This window comes from Rana temporaria, chromosome 4 (genome assembly GCF_905171775.1).
Source record: "Rana temporaria chromosome 4, aRanTem1.1, whole genome shotgun sequence".
Classification (NCBI taxonomy): Eukaryota; Metazoa; Chordata; class Amphibia; order Anura; family Ranidae; genus Rana; species Rana temporaria.
Window position 1 is genome coordinate 117,680,917 of NC_053492.1, and position 22,556 is coordinate 117,703,472.

Below are 22,556 nucleotides of genomic sequence, written 5' to 3' on the forward strand. Positions count from 1 at the left end.
GAAGTTCTAATGAAAGCTATTACAGCGGGCAATTCCGCTCTCTGCTGATACGGACAGCTCGCCTCCTCCTCTCCTCTCTCTTCCCCTGGCTGGGAGACCATGCCGGCGATGCTCTTATCCTCACCGGGCCCCCCTGATCCTCACTCAGCTGCGGGCCCCATAGCGCCCGCGTGGGTCGCTATGGTGGTAGTTCCGCCACTGCTCACTTGGCATCTTGATATCGCAGCCCCCGCCTCTCCACCTGGTCCAATCAAATAATTTTTTGCACTCCTTGAGAAAATGCAAAGTGTTCTGCGTGGTGCCGGGGACCTGAAAGCTAGAGGGATATTCAGACAAGACAAATGTTGCCAATTATTTGACATTCATGCACACTGCTAGGTATTTATATTTGTGAACAATGTCTCAAGTAGTGAGAATGCTAATCTAAATAAAGGAAGGAACATGCAAGGAGAACGCAGGCAGCAGGCAATGCGATTTGTTTATTTGATTAGTTTAAAATATGTCCCTGGGAAATGTAGTGATGGATGTACAATTCTTACTTGAGAATGTTTAGTGTCATATTAAGATGGAATACAGAGCTAGGTGGGGGTGGAGAGGACATGACAGGCACAGACGAGGGGGGGGGGGGGGGAATAGAAAATTCTTGTAAGACAAGCGGGACATCAGGAGCCTGCAGAGAGCTGGGACAGAAGCTTATTGCTAGGTGGATGGGGGATTGACAAGTATTCCGAGGATGTTGGCAAGGGAAGACAGCGAGTGGGTGTTGTCAGGAACAGACAGTGAATGAGGATTGTCAGGAAAGTGTTGTCAGGGACAGGCAGTCAGCAGCTGTTGTCGCATACGGATTGTTGTCGCAGGCAGCCAGCATTTAGAAGAAGCTTTCTCATTCCTGTCCTTTAAAATCCTTTAAGAATTTGTCTTTATGGTCACAGCTGGGTCCATTACTGAGGTAGGAAATGTAGTTTTTTTCATTTAAGGTTAAAATACTTTGCAGCTTTACTAAGGATAATAATTTGTCCCAGAAGAAGCTGTCAATATGGTTCAACGTATGCCCATCGGACATGTTCCTGGACAGGGTGCTAGAAGAACTGCCAGCAGGTTAACCAATGTCAGCCTAAATAAGAACACACGGTGCCCTCACACCGAGGATCTGTGCTAATAGTCCAAAGCTTTATTTATAGTGATCACAGCAAGTCCTGACACACCTCCAATCAGGGATTGTACAATTTGCAGCCGATCGCCACATTTAATGGCTTTTTAAATCGTTTGTTTCAACCAAGTTGGCCCAAACAAACTAACAGGTGGGGGTCATCGATCGGATGATCAAAGATGCAACTGTATTTAAGTCAAGGTAACAAATGAAAGAATGCATAGCAAGCAACACTACCATACTGTAATCCTAATACAGACTATGGTCAGCAGTCCCTCATGGTGCCGAGAGCATGATCCATTGTTGTCATAAAATTATACCATAAACATCATAGAATTACCTGAAATTCATTTCCAAATTGATTCCAACGATAACTTCTAGCAACATCTATGGAAATCCTTTGATTGATTAATCAATATTGATGCTATTCGAATTAACTATACCAACAAAGTATCGCTATTTTAGCATGGTACTAATACAGTCAGAATTTCTAATAACTACCTAGTATCAAACCTACTAAATTTTGGATCCACATTATCTATGGACTTCCACCGAATTTGTATATACATTTAATGCACATACATACTTCCTTTTTGGGGAAAAAAACGTACTAAAATTATTCAGAGCTCTGACAACATACAACACACTCCACACTCCCCACCTCCCCCCATCCCCCTAGTCACAGGTTCACCCATCAGGTAAAGCATCAATTAGATACTTTAGTATTATACATGTGGTGAGACTTAACGTTCCCCACATATAACCATCCTGGTTATAGTCCCGACGATTCATGATCGGGGCATCCAAAAATTGCAACTAACTTATGATGCATGTCACTGATGTGTGAACCTTCAGCGCGCGTAGACGGGCGCCGTTACTTGTAGTCCAGTGAGTCTTGTAAGTCTTGTTTTATGTGTACAGGAACTCTCAAATACTAATTAGATTTTTTATCTGATTATTTGTCAAATTGCACCAATCTGTGCTAAATAAATTTCATTTTGATACATTTCTAAATCAAGTTTTTTGGTCAATTTCTGCTACTAAAAGTAACCCTCTTATCTAGATACTGCAGTCTTCACTTAGACTATCCCCCACCCCCCCACTTCTCTATTTCTTTAATTTATTTATATGCTCAATACGGTTACAGTACCAGCACCGCCCATTTGACGGATGACCCCCTATAGGTGTACTTAATTCATGACACCTATCCAATAAGTGACACAACTTGCATTTTCCCTTTACCCTTTTTCCCTAAAATAATATTCTGATATGAGTACCTGACCACTATGGTCATTTCCAGCAAGGTCACATAACTAAATACCTTGAACAGCCCAACTAGTACTACCAAACAAATTCTACACATTTGATATGGCCTTCACCTTAGGTGAGGACATAGATAGAGAGATACAATCTGCTTTCAATAGTGATACCCCGCAGACACTTGACCAAAACGAAGAAATTAAAAACAAATTTAAAGAGCATAAAAAACTCCTAATCAAACATCTGAACAGAAAATGGGACGTATCCTCACTGGAGACATATATTTCACACAAAATAGTCCCTAGGGGTCTGCGGGATAAAACTATACCAGCAGAACACCTACACACGGACAGTTTCCTTCCGAAATGGAAAGATCTTTGTATAAAACATGGACTAGCGGTCATGGAATTGATAGTTGAGGAGGAAAAACAACAGTTGACTAATATCCAACAACAAATCAAAATTAGCGCCCAAGAACTAGATGAACTTAAAGACGAGGAAGAATTTACTAAACAAAACGAACAACTAAAAAAAGATATAGAAAAAATTCAACTAAACTTGAAAATTACTAAACAGAGTAAATTCAAACGCGATATAGCGGATTTCGAAAAGGGAGAGATCTTTGATCTCACCAAACATCGCACACGTGGCAGATCTGTGAATCGCCAAACACGCTCACAATCACGACAACGACGAGGAAAACCATTAAGTGATACAGATGAGGGAGCTACAAAATCGGTCATTTTTTTAGACCAACAGGGGGAACCCCTAGAAGATCAGTCCGCCCTACCCCAAAAATCAAAACAGCCCCCCAAAAAATCACAACAAACCAGGGGCAATTACGAACGTACACACACGAGGAGCCAGAAGAACTAAATACTAAACGTGCTATACAACCACTGACGATCGCTAACGATCTCAAGGTTGTTAATTTAACTGATTTAGATTTATCCCTAGACCACCTTAAACTCCTACAGAAAGGAATGACTTTCTCGCCATCAACAAATATGGACGAGTTTATCGTCTTTAAAGATATCACCTTGTTTCTTCGTAAGGTTTTTTATCGATCATTGTTCTCGAAAGAGAATATTTCACCTGAAAAACCAGAATTAATACCTCCCGATGACCAACATGCACTTGATATGCTAAACTCATTACTAGATGAGAACCAGCCATCAGATGATGAACCATCCCAATTGATTAGACGGCCTAACTTGACGATTCGATCCCTACGAATGCCAACATTATCAAAAAACCGATGGCTACAGATGTTCCTGGACATGGTACAGAGCGACCTGGTGAAAATAGACTGGAGCAAAAAATCTAGTGATAACCTTACCGCCAATGAAAGGCGGGCTCTACACGAATTAGAGTCCAATAAAAATATAGTCATAAAAAATAGTGACAAAGGCGGTAACGTGGTAATTTTAACCCAAAAACAATACGAACGCGAGGCAAAACGACTATTGAGCGACACTTCAACTTACAAAAAACTGGACAGTAATCCACTGCCTCTAGTCGTCTCCAATTTAAACTATAAATTGTTACTAGCTAGAAACGAAGGCCTGCTCACTAATAAGGAATACAACTATCTATGTGTACTAAATTATAATATACCAACATTTTATATTATACCAAAGATCCACAAGGATCTTAAAGAACCACCAGGTAGACCCATCGTCTCCGCCTGTCAGGGACCCCTGGAGTGCACAGGCAAATACCTAGATGGACTTCTCAAAGAGATGGTCAATAAGCTACCATCATTCGTCCAAGATACACAGCATGTACTAGCAAAGCTCCAGGATCTCAGTGCTGAACTAATACCACCAAACACTCTCCTTGTCAGTATCGATGTGGAATCACTATATACATCGATACCGCACGAAGTAGGAACCATGGCGGTACAGACCTTCCTGGACGATAACTTCCCAATGGCAGGCCCTCAAAATGAGTTCATCATTGAGATGCTGGAATTCGCTCTGAATAATAACAACTTTCAATTCATGAACACATACTACTGCCAAATAAGAGGTACATCCATGGGCGCAGCGTGGGCACCTGCCTACGCCTGCTTGCACTTGGGACTCTGGGAGGCGGAGGACGTTTATACGTCGCTGATGTACCGCCGCCATGTACTTACATGGTGGCGGTACATCGACGACGTACTCATGCTATGGCAGGGTAACACTGAGCAGCTTCAGCAGTTCATGTGCGAACTGAACGACAATCAACGTAATATACGTTTGACTTACACTTCGCACACACATGAATTGTCATTCCTCGGCTTGAAAATCAGATTGGAGGAAGGACAAATTAACACCAGCACCTACCGCAAGGACACTGCGGCGAACACGCTGCTCCACGCCACAAGCCACCACCCTGCGTCGCTTAAAAACGGCATCCCAATAGGGCAATTTTTGCGCATCAAGCGCAATTGCTCTAAACTAAGCGACTATCGTCGCGAAAGCCAGGATCTCTACAATCGCTTTAGAGAACGTGGATATTCACACAGACAAATAAAAAATGCCCGTAAAAAAGCAGCAAAAAGGGAACGTAAAGAATTACTTATAACTAAGAGTGAAACATCTGATAAAATATCTCAAAACTTTACAGAACCCCTACGAATTATTACTCCCTTTGGAACACAGTGGGAGGAAGTCAAAACAGTACTTGAAAAACATTGGGGCATACTAACCAATGCCCCACCACTAGCACAAATAGTGACTGACAAACCAAAACTAGTGGCACGTAGAGCACCAAACATCGGTGACAGACTGATTAGATCAGAATATATACGGGCGCCTGATCCCACATGGCTTACAAACTATCCCCGCTCCCACGGCATGTTTCCCTGCACCAAGTGCCACATCTGCCCATACGTCGACCGCACGTCCAGATTCACGGACTCCACGGGACGGAAATCCTTTGAGATCCAGGATCTAATCAATTGCCTTACGGAACGTGTGATCTATATGATCACATGCCCGTGTAAAAAAATCTACATCGGGAAAACGAAACGCCCCCTAAAGGTACGAATCGGCGAGCACTTGAGGGAGATAAACGAGAAAGTAAAAACCCCAGAAAAGCCCCTAGCAAAACACTTTGCTCAATTCCACAACCGAGACTCGCGTGGACTAACAGTAAAAGGAATTTATCATCTAAAACTGTCGAGTCGACGTGGCGACTTTGACAAAATATTGTTACAAAAAGAAAAACTCTGGATTTATCGCTTACAATCGCTCACGCCGGCCGGCTTAAATACAGAGCTAAATTTACAGATTTTCTTGAATCCTTAGCTCATCTAGTATATGTCATCCTAATACTTAAAATTAAAATTATATGACTAAATCAATACAAGCGAATAAACTAATTGGTCATCTATTAATTCAGCTGATATACTAATTTTTCTTCCTCCACAAACAACATAATAATAGTTCTTTCACTCCTTACCTCCTTCTAAAATAATGTTTATACAAATGCACCACCTTAGTCTATGTTGACTGTCCTTTATGTAAATCCCCTACTGTATTCCTTGATATTAATACATACTCATACGAAAATTACCTTTGATAACATAGAGACACCTATTTAAGTCTCACAACAAACAATGTTATTATTTATTCTTTACTTCTAATTTTTTACCTCTAATTTTCGTTTTGTTCTCGTTTTTCTGCTACATTACAAATGTTCCAACATATAAAATATATTTTTAAAGTTTTGTCTTGCTGCTTTAACCAAGGCGTAAACTTCCACGGTAGTACAAAATCAAATCAGGGCTTACTTCATTTAAATTACAAGTTCCTCTACACTGGTGTATTACATTGAGTTAATTTCTGACAGAACTCCTAGAACGATCGTTATTTTCGATTGACACCAATCAAGACAACAATATATAACACCCACCGACTATCTGTGCAGTACGTCCAGGAAGAAGCTACGCCACTAAGCACGGCGAAACGCGTCGACGTCACAACCCGACGCCCGCTACGTCTACACCGGCGCTCAGCTGACCGAAGGGAGATCGGAGGGACTGCTCCATCGAAATACAACCTACGGGTTGTCGAGCAGACGAGGCGCCCAGTGCCAATATGACTGCTTGAAAGTCAGCACCAAGACTTACACGCTACCCAGCGCTCCTCGAGCAGCCTTCCTCGACCAAAGGGAGGGGACCGCGGAAGAAGGGAGGAAAAAACAGCTGTGCGAATCACGGCAACCAGCCCATCAAGGTCCTTAGTGATCACACGGACCAACTGAACACAGCTGATAAACTTGCTACTACACAGTCATAGACGCCGTTACCAATAAGACGAACACACAACAAATACAGGTCGGTAATTTTACCTATATTCGATCGGATGATCAAAGATGCAACTGTATTTAAGTCAAGGTAACAAATGAAAGAATGCATAGCAAGCAACACTACCATACTGTAATCCTAATACAGACTATGGTCAGCAGTCCCTCATGGTGCCGAGAGCATGATCCATTGTTGTCATAAAATTATACCATAAACATCATAGAATTACCTGAAATTCATTTCCAAATTGATTCCAACGATAACTTCTAGCAACATCTATGGAAATCCTTTGATTGATTAATCAATATTGATGCTATTCGAATTAACTATACCAACAAAGTATCGCTATTTTAGCATGGTACTAATACAGTCAGAATTTCTAATAACTACCTAGTATCAAACCTACTAAATTTTGGATCCACATTATCTATGGACTTCCACCGAATTTGTATATACATTTAATGCACATACATACTTCCTTTTTGGGGAAAAAAACGTACTAAAATTATTCAGAGCTCTGACAACATACAACACACTCCACACTCCCCACCTCCCCCCATCCCCCTAGTCACAGGTTCACCCATCAGGTAAAGCATCAATTAGATACTTTAGTATTATACATGTGGTGAGACTTAACGTTCCCCACATATAACCATCCTGGTTATAGTCCCGACGATTCATGATCGGGGCATCCAAAAATTGCAACTAACTTATGATGCATGTCACTGATGTGTGAACCTTCAGCGCGCGTAGACGGGCGCCGTTATTTGTAGTCCAGTGAGTCTTGTAAGTCTTGTTTTATGTGTACAGGAACTCTCAAATACTAATTAGATTTTTTATCTGATTATTTGTCAAATTGCACCAATCTGTGCTAAATAAATTTCATTTTGATACATTTCTAAATCAAGTTTTTTGGTCAATTTCTGCTACTAAAAGTAACCCTCTTATCTAGATACTGCAGTCTTCACTTAGACTATCCCCCACCCCCCCACTTCTCTATTTCTTTAATTTATTTGGATGCTCCATAGCTGCATACAGTATACAGCACTGTGTTTTGGCAGTTGGATGGGGACTTTGTCTCACTCCCAAAACAAAACCGCCGCTCAGCCATTTATGGGAAGCGTTTTATTTTATGAATGAATACAAAGCTTCCTCTGATTGGCCAGCTGAAACCCAGACGCATGATTCAAAAGCTGGACTGTCCGGGTGAATCCTGAACAGGTGGCAACCCTAGCTGGGGTGGCGATCATAACGTCATCCACCCACCTCTCCTCCTCAATCAGGCAGAGGAAGCTTTGAATTTCCTGAGTAAAAGGGGAAATCCCCCATCCCGCTGTCAGAACACTGTACTGTATACTGTATGTAACGGAGGTTAACTACTTCCCACCCGACCACTGCACATATACAGCCGGGTGGGTGCTCTCTCCTTCTGAGTGGACGTTCAGGAACGTCCCTCAGAAGGAGGGGGATCGCGCGCGTGTTCCTGATGCACTCGTGTCACCCAGACACGGTGCATCTCAGATCGGTAGGAGGGCTCTGTGATTGGCCCTCCTGATCACAATGACGGCCGTGTCCAATAACAGCCGTCATGTGATGTAAACAGAGGGCCGGTTGCTAGGTGATCGGCTCTCCTCTCCTCACACAGAAGTCATCGGTGAGGAGAGGAGGGTGGATCGATGCAGCCGGCTGGTGATCGGTGAGCATGAGCTGTTTTTTTTCAGCTTTTTACTCGCTGATCACCAGTCTAGTGTCCCACACAGTGTAAAACACAGAAAGTAAACGCACATGTCCCCACACATGTCTCCACATAGTAAAAACACCTGTCCCCCACATATGTATCAGTAAAATAACATGTTCCAATGATCATTTGCACACATATGTACGTGATCACCTGCGCACAAACCCTACATGATCATTTTCGTACATATGTCTGTGATCACACAAACCAATTATTATACACTTAATGGATTTTTTTTACCAAAAACATGTTGTAGAATACATTCTGGCTTAAATTTATGACAAAATTAGATTGTATTGGATTTTTTTTTTTTAAATAGAAAGACGATTTTTTATTTTTTTTCCCCCAAATTTCCACTCTTTTTTCGCTCATATCGCAAAAAATTTAAAAACGGAGTTATAAATAAATACCACCAAAAGAAAGCTTGATGTGTGTGAACAAAATGATAAAAATGTCATTTGGGTACAGTCAGGGCTCAAGTCCTGCGGGAACGCGTGGGAACGGAGTTCCTGTACTTTTTTCACGGCAGGAACGCAGTTCCCTTTGCAGGACTAGAGCAGCCGAGAGCAGCCGAGCCACCTGAGCCAATCCTTCACTAAGCGGCGATGCCCAGCTCGAGTCACTGTCAGGGGCAGGCGAACCTTAGTAATTCTTTATGTTACTGGCAGCTTCCTGTATATGGATTCATCGGGTAGTGTGCAGGTATTCCGTCACTTCCTCGATGCCGCAATGTCTCCTGGGAGCTTTTGTCATTGTTCCCAGGATACATTGCGGAAGTCTGCCGCGAGTTATCGTGGGATTTAGAAAGAACTTGCTTACAGGAACAATGACAAAAGCTCCCAGGAGACATTGCGGCATCGAGGAAGTGACGGAATACCCTCACACTACCCGATGAATCCATATACAGGAAGCGGGCAGTAACATAAAGGATTACTAAGGTGCAGTGGATCGGAAAAAAAAACATGCAGTTTAGTAATTATGCATCTGAGCTTATCATTTTTTTTTTTGGTGGGGGAGTGGATCTTGGGTGGGAGTTCCCACACTTTTTCCCCAGGACTTGACCCCTGGGTACAGTGTAGCATGACCACGCAATTGTCATTGAAAATGCGAGAGTACTGAAAGCTGAAAATTGGTCTGGGAAGGAAGGGGGCAAAAGTGCCCAGTATTGATGTGGTTAAATACAGTTAATACAGCATACTCAGCAAGCACACCTGTTAGTGAAAAAAAATTGTTCATTTGGGCCAGCTTAGTCGGAACAAACTATTTAAAGCGGAGCTATACTTACCTCGGCTCCAGCGATGTCTCTGAGCTCTCTACGAGGCTGCTGACATCTTCAAGAGGCCGGCTTCCGGGTCTCGATCACTGGCCACTGTCATTGGCCAGGCAGGGATGACATCACTTCCATGCATGCACAGGTGTTCAGTCAGATTCGGCATTGCCAAATTTGTACAGTGAGCTGCACTTGCCCGATTCACTGTACAAGGGCGGACAGGCAGGTAATTAACTTAAAGGCCCCATTCACACCTGAGCGTAGCGTTTTTAGGCAGAAAGTAGCACGTTTTTGCCGCGATTTTGTACAGGTCAAAAGGTCACCAATGTGAAAAGCAGAAAAATGCCTGTAACTGCCTAAAAAAAAAAAAAAAGTTCCAGAACTTGTTTGAGCTTCAGGCGTTTTGGAGCTTCTGGCTTCAAGCGTTTTGGAATGGAGATGTGAACCATCTCCATAGAGAATAATAGTTTTTTTCCCCTCCAGCGTTTTGTAGCTTCAAGCTAAAAAACGCTCAGGTGTGAATGGGGCCTAATGCAGAAGAGACAAAGTATATCTCTTCTGCATTAAAATTCCTGTCTGTTCACCCATTTTGAATTTTGGCCTAAAATTCCACTTTTAAAGAGAAATATAACATGAAGATCAGCTTTAACACTTGACGCACTAGGATGGCAGGATTTGAAACGAGACAGGCACTAAGGAGTTGATTTGCTAAAACAGCCGCTAAACCGCCAGTAATTTTTGTGGCATTTTTAGCCTTGTTTTTTAAAGATCACGTGACAATTGCGATTTTTTTTTTTATGGCGCTCTGGAAGTGTTGCCTATTCGTTTAAATGGGCAGAGGCGTTTTTGGATAGCTTTTTTACAGCGCTCCAAACACCCCAAAAGATGCTGCTTGCAGGACTTTTTCTACCGTCACTCAAGCGCACCGCCCCAGTGTGAAAGCACACATTCAAATTAATGGGAGGCAGTTTTTAAAACGCCTCAGTGTGAATGGGGTCTAAAACTGGAGAGTTCAAAATCCTGGTGCAGCTGTGCATGGTAGTTATTCAGCTTCTAACTTCAGCTTGTTCAATTGAGGATACAGTATACAATTTTCTTTAGATTTACCTTCAACTATGTAGTGCAAAGGGCATTCATGACTGCATACAGATTGAAAGGGTTTGGGTTTTACCTAATATTAGATGGTTTTAGTAAATCCAAAGGAAAATTGTACCAGAAAGTTGTATAATGTATGGCCAGCCTAAGCTTTGACCAAAAGAAAATGGAAGCTGATTGGTTTCTATGCACTCAAAACCAAACCAAAGATCTTCCCATCTCGGCTTACCAACCAGCCTGCAACCAATCAAATTGTCCTGTCTAACCATATATGTTAAAAACAGGGGTTTAGTTTGCATACATTTGCAAATGCAGTGGATATAAAAAGTCTGCACACCCCTGTTAAAATGTCAGGTTTCTGTGATGTAAAAAAAATGAGACTTGGGCCCCTTTTACACTCATATGACTTGTCCCAAGATTTGGGCCTGCAAAGTCGCATTACAAGTCATTCTCCATGATTTTCAATGACTACCATTCATATTGGCATGACTTTAAGTTGTACCGACTTCAAAGTAGTCCCTGCACTACTTTTTTTTCTGAAGTTGGATACCCGTATTAAGGGATCACACTTTGGCATGCGACTTGTGCTCTGATGATCTTGAAGGGGAACTCCACGCCATTTTTTTTTTTTTTAAAACAGTATTGGTTCCCCCAACAAGAGCATACCAGGCCATTTGGTCTGAAATGGATTTTAAGGGGAATTGCCACGCCAAAAAAACAGCATGGGGGTCCCCCAAAATCCATACCAGACCCTTATCTGAGCACGCAGCCCGGCCGGTTAGGAAAGCAGGTGGGGATAAGCGAGCATATCCCCCTCCTGAACTGTACCAGGCTGCATGCCCTCAACATGGGGGTGGGTGCTTTGGGGCAGGGGGGTTGGTTGTCGGTGTCTGCGGGCAGGGGGCTTATTGGAATCTGGGAGCCACTTTTAATAAGGGGGCCCCCAGATCCCGGCCCACCACCCTATGTGAATGAGTATGGGGTACATTTTACCCCTACCCATTCACCTAATGCGTTCTCTCCCCCCCAAAAATATTTAAGTTTGTTTTTCAATTGAGTTGTACAATTTATAGGTCACATTAAATGTGGGAAAAAGTTATACGTTATGATTTATCTTTGTCTCATTTATTTACATCACAGAAATGTGACATTTTGCCAGGGGTGTGTAGACTTTTTCTATCCACTGTACATACGCAAGCTGCAAAGCCCCGTCACGGCACCCCCGGTATTTTCTACAGTGGGCGCACATGCATGACTTTCTATGCAGAGCTGCACCAGATTTTGCACTCTCCAGTTTGAGTAAACCAACCCCATATTATGCCACTGTGTTTACACCAATTTGTTGGGTTTATGATATCGGCGGTCAAGAACAACCTCTTTTTGTGGTTTTCTGATTTGGTGGATGTTCTCCTTGAAATATTTGTCCATTTCATCTTTCATGTATTACATGCCTGATGAAGAGGTCCTGCAATGTCTGTCATGTGATCTCTTTAAACATTGGACTGATCATGGTGTGCTAGTGAGATTTGTTCTTCTGGAGCCTCCACTGTAGTAATATAGACACATCCTCCATGGTTTGTTTGAGTTGATGCTGATAAACCTGTTGGTTGGTGTTTACATGAGGAAACCACACTCTGCAGAGCTACAGTCCTAGTAAGCCACCATAAGGCCGCTTTCACTCTTGAGCTGAGGATCTTTGGTCATTGTACAGGCTTTTTTTGGTATCTATTGGGACAGAAATGTTTGTGGCTTGTGACACATAAGAAGCTCATGTCCTTCTCCATTCTTCAAGGGACACTACGCTCTGGTGTGAACAGACACAACTGGAAACCATGAGAGTTTGGATGATGTGTGTTTTGGAGCTTCAAGCACCATAATGGAGTTCTACTTAAAGGACTCCTTCACACTGCAGCTCAAAAAAAACAAAAAACGTTTATTTTACAGGCATTTGAGCTTTTATTTCAGCTCGAAGAAGCTTGCACTTTTTTGTGCTCTTGTGCACGTTTTTATTGGGCTTTTTTGAGCATAAGCTTTTTTTTTTCTTGTCACAAACCCTCCTAGATGGCATTTTCTTAACCGCTGTATAAACAAAACAAAAAGCTGAAACAAACATTTTTACAAGTTTTCAAGCTCTTTGGGGCACTAGCTCCTCTCAAAAACACGAGTTTGGTGGTTTTATTTCTGCCTATAAGAGCGTATGCCTGAAAAAGCCATAGTATGCATGGACACATTGGCTAACATGGAGGGGAGTTTCCATGCAAAAATAAGAGCTCAAAAGCCTGCAGAAGTCGCTTTTTTTTAGTTCTTTTAAGCTGCGCTGTGCATGAGCCCTTAAGCTACAAAGGCAGCGTCCGGCATGAATTAATCCGACAGACATTTTGTCCACTGAACTTGACCCATTCAAGTGAATGGGGCTGTGCTGAAACCTCCCTGCAGCCATGTGCAATGCATGTGGTTGTGGCATGTTAATGCGGCAATTGGGGGGTTAAAATAATCAGTGAAAAGATCACCTATTGCGTTAACGAGCCCTAAAAGTAATTTGGGTACTTTTATCTTCATACATTGAGGCTTGTTAAATGCCCATTCAAATGGAATGAACTACTTTAATGCAACACATACATATACTGAAATATTTTTTTTTTTGCATGTGTTAATTAGGAGTATCCAGAAGGGGGCGCCTGTGTCTGCACCTTGCACTCTGTAATGGAATCTTTTTAGTACCTAGAAAATAGTTGACCAGTGACCACATTATTTCACCTGGAAATGCAATACTGAGTTACTGTTTGCTGACCTATAATGGTGGTTAGTTGTATTAAGGAGGAGGGAAGAGCAAACCATGAGGCTTCAATGATGTGTGGAAAGCAGGAAATGTATTGCCCCCCTCTTAATGCACCCCCAGCTTTTTTGATCTTCTCATGCAATCCACCCTCAGGCACTCCCTCCATAAGGAAGGATTGGAACCTCTGTGAGGATTTTATTGCCGCCTGTATCCTCTTATAAAATATTTCCTGTCACAATGTCCTGTTCAAGTGACAGAACGGGACTGGAATCTTTCTGTGGGGACACAGACAATATTTAAAACCTCACAAAACCTTTTCCACATGAACTAAAAAGTAAAGGCATTGGGTGGACTTGGGCTTTAATGGGAAACGATGTACACAATGTAAATAATCTTATGTTTTTAATTTTTTTTTTATTTCCTTTCTTAAAGCAGTTGTATAGTCCTAAAAATGTTTTTTTGTTTTTGTTTTCCCCACCTGTAAGGTAAAAGGCATAATGAGCTAGTGTGCACCACATGCTAGCTTATTATGAAATACCTTGGAACGAGGCGTCGGTATCTCTGCCGGATAATCGAGGGAGATGACATTTTCCCTCGGTGTGTCTTACGGGTATCGCGACTCCAGTGCTGTGAGTGGCTGGAGCCGCGATGTCGTCACTCCCGCGCATGTGCGCAGGAGACTTCTTGCCAGGCCTTCAGCCGAGAATCCCCAGTGCACATGCGCTACTGCAGTCAGTGGCTCATTGCGCTTTCTTACCTACAGGTAAGACTTATTATAGGCTTACCTGTAGGTAAGAGCCCTTTCACACTGGTGCATTTTTGCCGCGTTTTTGCGGTAAAAATATCGCTATTAAAACGCTCATAAAACGCTCCCCATGCATCTCAATGGACCCTTTCACACTGAGGCGTTGCGCTGGAGGAGCGTTGAGAAAAGTCCTGCAAGCAGCATCTTTGGAGCAGCTTTTGAGCGCTGAAAAAAACGCTCCAAAAACGCCCCTCACCATTGAAATCAAGGTAATAACGCAGTAAAATCGCCGCTATAGGCGGTGGTGTTGTTGCCCATTATATGTACAAGCTCCGCTTGCAAGTTGCTGCATGGTGAATGTAATTTACTATTCCTCTCATGATAATCTAAGCTACGTCTGATTGAAAATAAAGCTGATGAACCAGCTGAAATTTTCTCAGTCAGTCAAACAGTACCTGTGTCCAATCAAATTTATTTTACTAATTGCTGCAGCCACTGTGAGCGCTGTAGGCTTCCTGTAATTGGTTGAGCCGTGCTCAGTCTGACTCAATTCTGTTTCAACACCAAATGGGAAGCCACTGTACCACGGCTGGGACACAGCGCTGTATACTGTATTTAACTGATGGGGGCTCATCATTTGGTAAAGTAAATAGTCCTTTAAGGCCATTTTGGTCCAAACTATTTTTAAAGTGCTACTAAACCCACAAGAGTAACATCAGTCTGTTTATGCAGTAAAACTTGCTTGTTCTACTCACTGTGGAATCTAAGGGGTTAATTGTCTGCATTGTGTAAAAAAAGCTGTTTGATCCTGTCTTCTCTGTTCCTCCCCTTTTTCCATAAATCCCAATCTATCCTGATAAGACAGAGGCTAGGGGACAGGCTGCACATGCTCAGTTTGATGTGTAATTGCTAGAGAGTTTTTTTTTTTTTTGGGGCATGTGATCAGCACAGGGCCAAGCGGCACTGTCCAGACAGAGGGTCAGGGGTCATGTAGCCTCATAGGACAGTCAGAGGAGAATGACAACTATTACAAGCTTTATCCAGTGCTCGGCTGTACACTGATAGAAGTCACAAGATTGCTATATACTTCTTGATGAGAAAAGGTATTTAGCAGTTTATATTTACTAAAATAATTGCATTTCCATGTTCGGTGTACTGTGGGAGACCAGATATAGCGAATGCAGGGTCCTGGGTTTAGTAACACTTAAAGTAAACCTGCTTTCAGGCTTTAGGAGTCAATCTCTAAGATTAGCTGAGTTTATCCACTTCTGCCCCGGAAGGTTTTACCCCCTTTATGTACTCCTCGCCCCCTGATATGCCACATTTGGCATGTCATTTTTTTCAAAGGATAATTATAGCTGTCATTTCTCCCCTCTTTATCAAAGTCCTAAGTCTGTACAGATCAGAGGATCATCCTATTTGAAAGGCTGTGACCTAAGCCAAGCCGCAGCTGGCCTTTGCAGAGGTAAATGGCTTTGATGGGGAGGGTGGAGAGGACCACCCAAGGACACCTTTTTAACCCTCTACCTATCCTTTAAAGCTCTTTGCTTCTCAGAGATGTAACTAATTGGTACTGGTCCCCTAATTTGCAGCACACTGACATTGACGTGTCAATGATTAAATAAGTGTTAAGTTTTTAGATTTAATTGCTGTGTAGCTCTAGATTCCGAGGGAGCATTTACCAGTCCTATGACATACATTCAGAAGATTGGATTGCAGGTATGATAAAGCATTAATCATGTCAAAGTTGCTGTCAGGTAAATGTTAAAGCAGTAGAAAATTGCGACTGGTTAAAAAAAAAAAACACCTGTAAGGCAATTGCACAATGTGTTAATTATGCATCGCACACTAGAACATTATGAAATACTTGCCTTGGAACAAAGCTTTCCAGCGGCACACCAGGTCTTTCTTTCCGGGTATGTGATTGGCACGAAACGCAAAGACGGCACTCCTTCACGTGTGTGGGAGCCCTCATTTCCGGTGTTCTGACGAGATGTGTCCCCCGGCGGATAATGCCCACCCTGCACAGGCGCAGCGCTCTAGCACGGAAAATTACTGAACATGAAGAGCTGTGCATGAGCTGTAGACTGCGCCTGCGCAATGAACAGGGCATAGTGACACGCTCCTGATGCTCGTTCCACTCTGCAGGGGGGGCGGGTGTATTACAATTATATTGTGTAAGGGGCAGATGCCACAAACTCCCCCATCAACAGTGCAAAACTCACCCCCCTCCCCCTGCAGACGATATAATGGTAATACACACACCACGGGGGGGCAGATCAAAATTGCCAAAAATGGAGAGCAACTGAGTTTGTGCAGAGCAGCTAAGCACATATTTTTCATGTCAGACTGAAGTGAACTATCGGGACCCAATTTTTTGACTAAATTTCCACTCTAAGCCTCATTTAAGCATGCAAGATAGGTCAGGCTTCAAATATTCTTTAAGCTGAACTCCATGCAGAGTTCTATTCAGTTAAACATATATTTGAATAGCCATAATGAAGGCCCTTTGTACCTCCATTAGGGAAAGGGAGCCTTGAATGCTGGAAGCATGGCATCACTGTCTGTGTGAACCTAAACAGGAAGTTTGGTAGCTCCCTTTTGGATTGGCTACAAAGACCTGAAGTCACTGGTTAGAGCCTGAACTCTAGGAAAAGGCTACACTGGGGTACAGCCAACTGCTCTGAGGAGATTCGGTTATCACTAGAGTAGCCCGCCCTCCTGCTCGCTGTGATGTTTTGACCTTGCCTGCAATTGATGTTGCTTTATGGGCTATGCCCTCAAGTTAGATTCTGGGGTCAGTCTAATGCTTGTCTGGCACTGATAAGGACAGGCCTCTTAGACAATGTGAGTTTGTTTTTTGGGTGCTCACAGTATACAGTAACTGTGACTGGCATTGTTGTTTGGTACATTTGGAAAGTTCAATAAAGCTGTGTCCCTCCCCTATTTCCAACGTAATCGGCTTCTGTGTCTTTTTGGGGGGGTAAGGGTATTTGGTTTATTAGTTGGTCATAAATCTACTTTGCGTGCACTAAATGCCTTTGCAAACTCAGCATAGCTGTCATTTCTTCCCTCTTTATCAAAGTCACCTTGTACATGTAGTAATGACCTCATAATTTTTCGCCTGGAGTTCAGCTTTAAAGTAGTAGTAAACTGCCAGAAAAATGAAAAACAATTCCGCCCCTGCAGCTTGAAGTCCTAATGTACTAGTATGCACCACATACTAGCACATTATGACAGACTTACCTGTACATGGAGCCCACCAGAGCATCACTTTCACAGCTCCCTGGCGCTGCCATCTTCACCTGGTCTTCCTTCTGGGTGTGCAGGCTCCCACTATATGAATGGCTGGGGCCACGATGGTGTCACTGCCGCGCATGTGCGCGGCATGGTAATGCTGTTCCTTTAGAGCGAATTGACCGGTGACGTAACTGGCTGCTTGTTGTGTGAATATCTCCTAAACTGTTTAAAGAAGTAGTAAACGCTGACTTTTTTTTCCCCGCTGAAGTAAAGGCATAATTTGTACCAATAACCTGCATCGCATACTAGCACATTATGTGAAACTTGCCTGAAAACAAAGCCCTCATTGTCACTGCTGGAGGCCGCATCCATCTTCGCCTGTCTTCCGTACGGGTCCGCGGACTACTGCTGTGTGACTGGCCGAAGCTGTGTGACGTCACTCCCGCACATGAGCGTGAGAGCTGCCGGTCATGGCACAGGGCTCTGAAGAAACGTTGCGGGTAGCTGTTTATTCAAAGCGAATGCGCCAATGACCTCATCCGTGGCGTATACAGTAAATATCTCCTAAACGGTGCCTAAGAGATATTTACAGTACCTATAGGTAAGCCTTAAATAAGGCTTACCTACAGGTACAAACAATCCAGGGAAGTTTACTTCCCCTTTAAGTTTTTATGAGATGATCACTGTACCCACAGGTAAGTCTTATTATAGGCTTACCTGTAGGTACAAGTTCAAAAATGGAGCTTCATTCTACTTTAGGCAAAACGAGTGGGGAGGCATTAGAACATTCGTCAGTTTTTATTGCTGGTTTCCTATTGGGGAGATTCACCCTCTTTATTTGTTTTTGTTTATCATTATTGTTGAAAGATGTCCCCAGTACAGGAATAGAGAGGAAATCTTCCAATGGGGGCACCAGTTATGGTGATCTTGGTGACAACCAGGGATTCCCTCACTTTGGAGGCATCCCTCTCTCCACGAGGTTCCGGCTCTTGATTGGCCAGATTGATAGCCGCGCAGCCATTGGCTCCTGCTGCTGTCAATCAAATCCAATGACGCGGGGCCGAGTCATACATCCGGTGGCTATGGACGTCAAATTAATGACTCGGGAGCGCTTCCGCAAGGTAACCCTTGGGGTAGCGCTTCTCCTATCTGATGTGGGAGGAGCCGGGAGAGCCACCAAGGGACCCCAGAAGTCGCGGCCCGGGGCCACTCTGTGCAAAAGGAGCTACACAGTGGAGGTAAGTATGACGTGTTTTGTTATTTAAAAACAAAGCTTTACAATCACTTTAGAACAAAGCTTTTATATAGTATCTTGCTATCTTACTACCATGATTTACGGTGCAGTGAATGATTGGGGAGCATTAGCATACACTTTATTGTAAATAATCTTATCAGTGTGTGTTTGTTTTAAAAACCTTGTTTCTGTGTACAGTTTGCTTTGCTTCCTGCAATGCTATGCAGTGGTTGTGCTTTACTTTTTCACAATGCAAGTTTATGGGTTAGCTGACATACTGCATTCCTTAGGAGGATTATAATTTATCTCAACTCTAATTAAGCAGATGGGCAAAGTGATTGCAATAGCTAATCTGCTCTTTCATTCCTAGTTATTCTGGTAATCCCTATATTTAATACAATAAGAAAAATCTGCAAAAGCATGCGTGGTAAAATGTTTTTATGAAGAAAAAACGATTTAACCCACGTTCACATTGGGCCGATTTGGCGTTTTGTCATGTCAAATCGCATGTCAATCGGAGCCTATTGCCGGAAATGACATCATCCGAATAGGCGCTGACTATGCGGCGCTGCATCGATTCTCAAAAGTAGTTCCTGCACTACTTTTGGCAACTTCTGGGACAATTTCAATAGACATCTGTGCATGAACCCGCAAAGATCTCTGTCAAATCGCCCCCAAAGTTGGGACTGAAATGCTGGTTTGAAATTGTGCAAATTCAGCTGAACTCGCATGATTTTAAACCCGCCTTCGGTGTGAATGAGGGCCTTAAAGTGAAATTAATTAAACTCTGCAGATTTTTTTTTTTTTTTTTCTTAATGGGCCCCCTGCAGGTTTATGCCATGATGTGGTAGTAGGCACCCCTTTCTAACATATTATGACAGATTTAAGGCAGCCGTATATGGATCGAAATGTTTCCGGTTTAGCAGGACTGGACAAATTCTGATTTGTGTATGGGCATGGTGGTTGTACAGAAGCCATTGACTGTACAACCACCCTGGCGGATTTTCCTGACTCGATGGGTGCTGCAGGCTATAGCCTGCAATGCTGGTGAATGTGTTCTGACAGTGAGGAAATCACTCCAGTGTCAGAATACAATAGCTCAGCGGGGAGGATTCCCCCATCCACATGAAATGTGTGGACAGGGGAATCGGGCCAGGTTTTTTTGTTTTAACCCACTGGTTGAATGAAAAAAAGAGACTTCTCAATAGGCTGCATTACCTGTCAAAGGATACCCTCCAGCGCTGCGCTCTCTAATCTCAGGCTTCCCATCTTCTTGCACTCCTCCCGGTTTGCTCAGCTCAGCCATTTGAATGGCTAGGCAACGATGATGTCATTCCTGCACATGTGCATGGGAATCACTTCATCATGGCAAAGAGCAGGTGCCATAAATGTACACTAAATCACACACGCGCAGCTCGGAGTACATTACCATTGACGGGCAGAGGGGAACATCTATGACAGAAAAGACCATTATGATCTCTTTTGTCATAAAAAGTCTGCCTGTCAATGTTTTTTGTAAAAAATGTTACTTTAATACTGCTTTAAGAACAACACTTAATACCTAAAACATTTGCATGCCCCATACACACTGAGCGTTTAGTTCCAGAGAATGGGGCTCTGGTGTTTAGCCATGGGAGGAGGCTGGCAGCCTGACAAACTCCATGAGAGCATAATACCTGCTGCTGCTGGACAGTGCACCTAGCAGTCCGAACGTTTAGTGCAGTATGCCCCCGACCGACAAATGCCCAAAAAGCAGACTTCTTGCGTTATGGGCATTTATCTCTGGGCACCTACTGCCCTAAACAGGAGTACTACTTGGTACTCAGCCTTGGCAGCAATCAGCCTCTCATAGTTTGACAGGCTGCCCTCTGCCTGCAGCTAAATGCCAGAGCCCTATGCACTGGGGCCAATCACCTAGTGTGCATGGGGTCTAAAGCATAACATGCGGACAGCTAAGGATGCGTTTTGTGATACTGTTAACGTTACCTACCATAGGATTTGTCATTTTATATCATTTTAAAGTTATATATCAACCACACTACAAAATCAGGTAGCAAACTTATACCCTGGCCTGACAGTGCAGCTCCAATGTTGCCTGTCCACTTCAGGCCTTCTCATTGGACAGTGAGATCAGCATGATCACTTGTCTCCATTTAGCAGGGATGTGACCCAGGAAGGAATTCTTTTAATCGGAAAATTATGAGTGGCCATCCTGGCTGTGCAGCGTAGCAGAAGTGTTTGTGTGGAACAAGATTACAAATCCTTTTGACAGTTATATTTTAGCTATATAATAGGCTGTGAGCCTGGAGTTCTGCTTTGTTCTGTATTTTTGGAAGCCATATGGAGGAGAAGAAGGTGTACACATTTCTACTGATGTGTATAGTGCTCTAGTACCATCAGTCACTAGGCAGCCCTGTTTTTACCGTCTTCCCACTGTTTTCCCAAAATATCGTGTTATTTTAAGAGGTGTAAGGAGACTCAAAAAACTATGATACAGTATGTTTCATCTCTTTGAACAATATTCTTACTTTTCTTCCTCTCTGACTTTTTTTTTTAAAGGCTATAATAAAAGAGGGACATCTACACAAGCAGACAAGCTCCTTTCAGCGATGGAGGAGGCGCTACTTCAAACTACGAGGCAGGACGCTCTATTACGCCAAGACTGCAAAGGTCAGAAAGGGAAAGTGTGTGGCTGTACAAATCGGTAATATGCATGCATGTGTGCGGCTGCGGAATGAGGAATGCTGAGTACAGTGATTGGCCAAGTACAGTGATCGCTTTACGGCGGGATTGCTCAAGTTTGTTCAGACTCGGATCCAAACACGCTTAAGCTCATCTTTGGTCATAAAAGCAGTGCAGGTGTATGATAAAAATAGATTAAACTTGTCTTATTGAATACTGCATTGATCCGATGCTGCATCTGTTCCCCGCTGCCTCCTATACCGAGAACTGAGCAATCAAAGATTACTGATCGCTCTCGGATCTGCTCTGACTTATAGTCACCGCTGAGTGCTGGGCTGTGGAGGGGGTGGAAGCGGATAGCTCAGGCTCTTAGCGCTGCATTTGGGTGAATCCCCGCATGAAAGTCGGGATTTCTTCAGAGTCTGGACAGGCAAAGGGGCATCTGTCGACCGCAGACTTTAGCTCGCTGATGACTGAATTGGGGTCACTGGAGTGCAGAAATGTGTTCACTTATCTGACCCACGGGAGAAGTAGGGCAGAATGAGCTTTAAAGTGGCCTTTTTTGTGGGGAAACGCAAAGGTAAAGGCATAATGTGCTAGTATCATTGCCTACTAGCAAATTAGATTAAACTTGCCTGAAAAAAAGCCCCCCTGCGCCGAGAAGTCAGCGATGCAGTGGCTCCCATCTTCACCCATCTTACTTCCGGGTTCGCGGACTCCGGTTCTTTGACTGGCCGAAGCCATAATGATGTCGCTCCCACGCATTCGCACGTGTGGCCGTTCCTTCAGAACCCATACTCCAGTGATGTCACTGGCTGCATGTAATGTAAATATCTCCTAAACGATGCACGTTTTAGGAGATATTTATACTGCCTATGGGTGAGCCTTTTTATAGGCTTACCTATAGGTAAAAGCAAAAGATGGAAGTTTACTTCCTCTTTAAAGCGGAGGTCCGCTGAAATTTTATTTTTTAAAGTCAGCAGCTACAAATACTGCAGCTGTTGACTTTTAAAATAAGGATTCTTACCTGTCCAGGGCGCCCGTGGTTCCCTACTACGCATGCGTG

The 22,556-nt window shown here is 43.2% G+C and overlaps 1 protein-coding gene across 4 annotated transcripts in view; it reads left to right on the forward strand.

Moving 5' to 3' along the window:
- The window catches only part of DGKD (diacylglycerol kinase delta), a 148,143-nt gene that overhangs the window by 28,351 nt on the left and 97,236 nt on the right, over positions 1-22,556 (forward strand). For all 4 annotated transcript variants that reach the window (XM_040348895.1, XM_040348898.1, XM_040348896.1 and 1 more), the window contains exon 2: positions 21,368-21,478. In XM_040348895.1, the coding sequence (XP_040204829.1) occupies positions 21,368-21,478 (111 nt within the window). The remainder of the gene's footprint in view (positions 1-21,367; positions 21,479-22,556) is intronic.